General features: G+C 52.1%; 1 protein-coding gene across 1 annotated transcript; it reads right to left on the bottom strand.

Annotated features, from left to right (window-relative positions):
- Positions 1–2,964: 2,964 nt before the first annotated feature.
- On the bottom strand, positions 2,965–4,909 carry POSPLADRAFT_1057839 (hypothetical protein; the record flags this gene model as incomplete). Its single annotated transcript, XM_024480960.1, has 3 exons — positions 2,965–3,856; positions 3,911–4,410; positions 4,886–4,909. The coding sequence occupies 3 exons, from the start codon at positions 4,907–4,909 to the stop codon at positions 2,965–2,967; spliced, it is 1,416 nt and encodes a 471-aa protein (XP_024337686.1).
- Positions 4,910–5,115: the final 206 nt, after the last annotated feature.

Genomic DNA, 5,115 nt, shown 5'->3' with positions numbered 1-5,115 from the left:
ACCAGTAGTCACGGCGTAAGCCGAGGAGGGTTTTCTGAACACCGGGGTGTCCTGCGGAGGGGAGGTCGTGATAGTGGGAGACAAGACATTTGCGAAGAGACTCATCTGGGGGTACATAGACCCAATCCTGGTATAAGAGGAGGTCATCATCGATGGACCAGTCTGTTCCAGTGCATGGTGTTCCTCCAGTGCGCGCCGCAGTGAGGCCTTCCTTCATTATTGGGTTGTCCTTAAAGGAAAGGATGGTGTCGTGGGTGTCGATGTCGATGGCAGTGACCCATACTTCCGGTGGGAGCATAACAACGTCGGTGTTGTCATTAGAGCCATTGTCATGGTCAGGTTGGCTGGAGAGAGCGTCGCTCTGCACCATTTGGGTACCAGGAACGTGTACCAGGCGGAAGTCAAATTCGGTCAGTTTACTCGCCCAGCGTGCTTGTCGTCAGTTCATGTCTTTGGCTAGTTTCCAATATGTGAGGTTCTTGTGGTCGCTGAGAATTGTCACTGGGTATGGGCTGCCGATGAGGTAGTGCTTCCACTCATCTAGTGCGCGAATGACTGCATATAACTCTCTGTCGTAGATGTCGTAGTTTCTCTCGGCTGCATTGAAGCTTTGAGAGAGGTATCCGCAAGGGTGCCAGTCACCGTTGTTGTCATGTTGGCATAGTACCGCTCCCATTGCAAACTTGGAAGCGTCAGTTTCAATAGCGAAGGGTTGGTCGGGATCCAGCATGCGTAGTACCGGTGCTTCTAGGAACACCTTCTTGAGGGTCTCGAAGGCTTTCTGTTGGTCAGATCCCCAGGTACAGGCGACATCCTTCCGGGTGAGAGTGACCAGCGGTTGCGCTTTGTCCGAGAAGCCTTTGATAAACCGGCGGTAAAAGTTTCCAAATCCAATGAAGGCGCGTACTTGCCTGAGGTTGGATGGCACCGGCCAATCTGCAATGCCAGCTAGTTTGACAGGGTCCATTGCGATTTCTCCTGGGTGGATCATCATGCCGAGGAATTCGACTTCGGTGACGTCAAAGGCACATTTCTCCAGTTTGAGGTAGAGATCGTGTTGTCGAAGTCGTTCGATAACACGTCGTGTTCGTTCCTCGTGTTCTGCCTTGTCCTGGGAAAAGATCAGGATGTCGTCCATGTAGATGCAGAGCCAGCCTTCTTGGAGCATGTCTGCGAATATTGTGTTCATCATCCACTGGAATGTAGCGGGGGAATTACACAGCCCAAAGAACATCACCGTTGGTTCGTACAGCTGCGGCGGTTTGCCATCAGTTCCGGGTACGATGAATGCTGCCTTCCATTCATCCCCTTTCTTGATTCAGACATTGTTGTATCCGGCACAGAGGTCCATCTTCGTGAACACCTTGGTGTGCTTCAACTTGTCAAGGAGGTCCGATATAAGCGGGAGCGGGTATCGATCCTTGACCGTGTTTTCATTGAGCAGCCGGTAGTCTTGACAGGGACGTAGTGAACCATCCTTTTTACCAACAAAGAAGAATGGACTCACCAACGGGGATTTCGAAGGGCGAATGTACCCTTTACTCAGGTTCTCCTCGAGAAACTTGTCAAGCTCCTTTCACTGTTGTGGGTTGAGTGGGTAAACCTGTTGCTTCATGTCCGCGAAGCCCTCCTTGAGGTTGATTTCATGGTCATATTCGGTGTGGTCCAGAAGTCGCGCAGCAGTGCCTTTGTCGAAGACAGGGAGGAGATCGTGTAGGTAGGACGGTATCATCTGTGGTAGCGTTTTTTCTGTCTTGCCTTGGGCGTTCGAGGCTGCAAGTTCGGTGGATGTTGTGATTCGCCTAATGTCGTGGTGGATCTTCCAGATCATGCCGTTGTGGAGTCGTTTGTAGCCAGACGAGAGTTCAGGGAGTCGTTCCTTGAGCGGAACGTCCCTTACTGCTAGGGATTTCTGTTTCTCATACTTGGTGATCATCGGTGTTCCTGATAAGTAGGAAATGATGAACTCATTGTCGTCAATGTCCTCCGCTTGTTCTTCGATGGACGCAATACCTGTTGACCCAAACCCATCCTCCCTGTGTTCCGTTTTGTCAATGCAGTCAGTTAGTGTTACTGATGGGGTGCTTATCCTTTCAAGGATGAGCTGAGCAACTTGGTCGCCGGCTTTGACAGTGAATGGGAGGTCAGAGTTGTTGACCAGCAGGACTGAGACCTTGCCTCGGTAATCGGAGTCGATTACTCCTGCAGCGACATCGATTTCCTTTAGTGCTAGACCGGACCGAGGTGCGATTCTTCCGTAGTGTCCTTTGGGGATAGCCATGATAAGATCGGTGCTGACCAGGCCTCGTCGTCGGGCAGGGATGACAAGTTGATGCGCAGCAGAGATGTCATATCCTGCTGCACCGCTAGTCTTTCGTTCGGGGAGGGTTGCATACTCTGAGGTGGAGATGATGACGAATTCGTCCTCCATTGGTTCTGGGAGTGGGGTAGTTATGGCCTTCTTCAGTTCTAGCCGAGCCGCTCACCTTTGGTACAGGTCCATCTTCCAGGCCCTGGTCTCGTCTTTCGTCCACCAGTGGTTTAGCTCAACTCGTCCGGTTTTCCAGTCTATCTTGGGGTTTTCGAGCTTGAGCCAGGTATGGCCGAAGATGATGTCTTCCTTGCCGATGCTGGCGACATAGGCTTTGACAAATCGGGGTTCTCCGCTTATCTTGTAAGATAAGAGAGCTCTTCGTGTGATAAGTGCTTCTTTGTTTGGAGTTCCGTCCACGTTGAAGACGGGGATTGGTCGGGGAAGAGGTTCTGTCCGAAGTCGATGCTCTCAGACAAATCTCGGGCTGATGAAGATTCCGGTTGCACCGCTATCGATAAAAGTGCACGCCTTGACGTCTTTTCATCCCACAGTAATCGGAATGTGCAGAGCGCGTTCATTTCGGACTACTAGAATTACACGGGACAGTGAAACAGATACGGGCAGTGGTTGCGTCAGCTCACCCTGCCCCTTCAAAAATCCTCCATCGTGAGTTCTTCATACAGCTCCCGCTTCTCGTCGGCAGAGAGTGCCTTGATTCTGGCGCGGAAGTCGTCCTTCCCAGATCCTCCCTGGTTCGGCCTCCCACCCCCTTGTCGTGCAGCCACTTTCTTGCAGCAGTCCTTGGCACTGTGGCCCTTGATGTGGCAGTAGAAGCACAGGTTCCCATCCCTGTGGAGCTTCCGATTGGCCTCGTTGAGAACAGCTCCTAGTTCCCATTTCCTTCCTCCTGATGTGGAGGCAAAGGTTGATGTGACGGCAGCAGCGTCGATATCCATTGGTTCGCCATAGTCCCTAGTGTCTGTGACGATGAGAGCCCCCTGTTTGGCTGCATCGGTGTTTTGAACTTCGTCGCACCAGGCCTTCATGGTGTTGGGTTGATCCCTAGTGACCCTTGTTGCGAGAGCAAAATACAGCTCCTTTGGGAGTCCTTTGACGAAGTTGGCATGGAGAGTGTGGTAGTCGTTCTTGACACGGTTGGTGCCATTGACCTCAGTGTCCTTGAGCTGAGCCTTCGATGCCAGCTGCTCGAAGCGGGTGACGTAGTTACCGAGGGAGAGTGCCGTTTTCCTATCCTTCTGTCGTTCAGGCAGTTTCATTAGGATTTGATGTGCCTTGATTCGCGTTCCGTGCTCAGGGAACACCTCTTCTAGGGCGGCGACGAAGTTTGTCCACGTGGAATAGACCTGGACTCCCCCTGCCGACTTCTCGTAATACGCGTCCACCCATGTCTTCCCCAGATCCTTCCTCATCAGTGCTACAGTGAAGGCAATATTTGCTTCATCGCTGAGTCGGGTGTTGTTGGTGGCAACGAAGTAGGAGAGGACACATTGGATGAAGCATCTGAGGTCCTCTGCCTTTCCGCTGAAGGGTTCGGGAGCAGGGATGTCGAGGCGAAGGGGTCAGTTGGCCGTTGACTGTTGGGATTGGTATGCTGCAAGGGCGACAGCGATGCGCTGATTGATGTCTTCTTGAGTGAACGTTGCCATAGGGACTGTAACCAGTGTGTTGGTTGGTGCGGGTGGAGCTGGTGGTAGTTTGATGTCTGGGATCTTGATGGGGATGTACTGAACTTCAGGGAGTTCAAGTGGTTGTTCGCTGGTGGGTGATTGCGTGCTTTCTGCTGTTTGTGTAGGTTCGACGTTGATTCGTAGGATGGTGAATACGTCTTCTGGGTGAGCGGGTGGGTGTCTCTGGTAGTAGCTAATGAGTTCTTGATGGGCGATGACCTGCAGGTTTGGACCGGTTGCACGACACCAGGTGCCGCCTCGAGGGTAGATGGGGGCCCTTTTTGTGGAGGTGACGAAGCAGCAATCTGCTCGGTCGTACTGGAGGAGCGGTGATCCTGCGAGGGCTGGTAGTCCCAAAGAAACCAGGTTGACTGCGTTGTTCGATGTAATGGTGGATGAGATGTTCGACTAGGTAAAACTAGGAACATAGCTTAGAAAGTTCGACCTTTTGATACAACGGTCTATACTCCTATATTGATGCCTGACTCGTAGATGATGAGTGAGGACTTATGGACAGTGCGTTGTCCTGAAGATCAAGCGAGGAAGTCGAGAATGACCACTACCCCAAGTGAAGAGGAGCAGAGACTTGAATGAATAACTAGGTCGAACTTAGGGTTCGACCGACTAATGGTACAACTAGTTATACAAGTACCGGCTACACACGGACCACTGTATCTGTGTGGTCGTGTTAGTAAAGAAAGAAACGTAGTGGTACGATACCAGGCACGAAGTGCACACAGACCCCATTATGTAAGCTACATAATGTTCAACCTGCGGGTGAGCGCTAAGACAGGCACCAGTATGGGCGCTAGTAGTACAAGAGATAGAACAGAAAGATAAATGTTTCAGCTCGGGCTCCACTGACACAGCCGCTCTGACTCACCAGCCCCCGGGGCTGCGTCAGCATGCTGTGCATGGACCAGCTGCGCATGGACCAATGCGCACAGCCTGCCCTTATCTTCCCCTGTATATAAGCCGGCCTCTGCTGCCCTAGGGACCTCAGTTTCGACCTCTTGTCCCTAGATCAGTAAGCTCCCTGTCGCGACTTGGGGTCAAGCGACAAGGACAAACAAATACGAAGGCTGGGGGCATTTGACTGGGTCTCACCAAAGC

This window comes from Postia placenta, assembly GCF_002117355.1.
Source record: "Postia placenta MAD-698-R-SB12 unplaced genomic scaffold POSPLAscaffold_9, whole genome shotgun sequence".
NCBI lineage: Eukaryota > Fungi > Basidiomycota > Agaricomycetes > Polyporales > Adustoporiaceae > Rhodonia > Rhodonia placenta.
The sequence above is the reverse complement of the archived record's forward strand: the minus strand, read 5'-3'. Positions and strand labels throughout refer to the sequence as shown.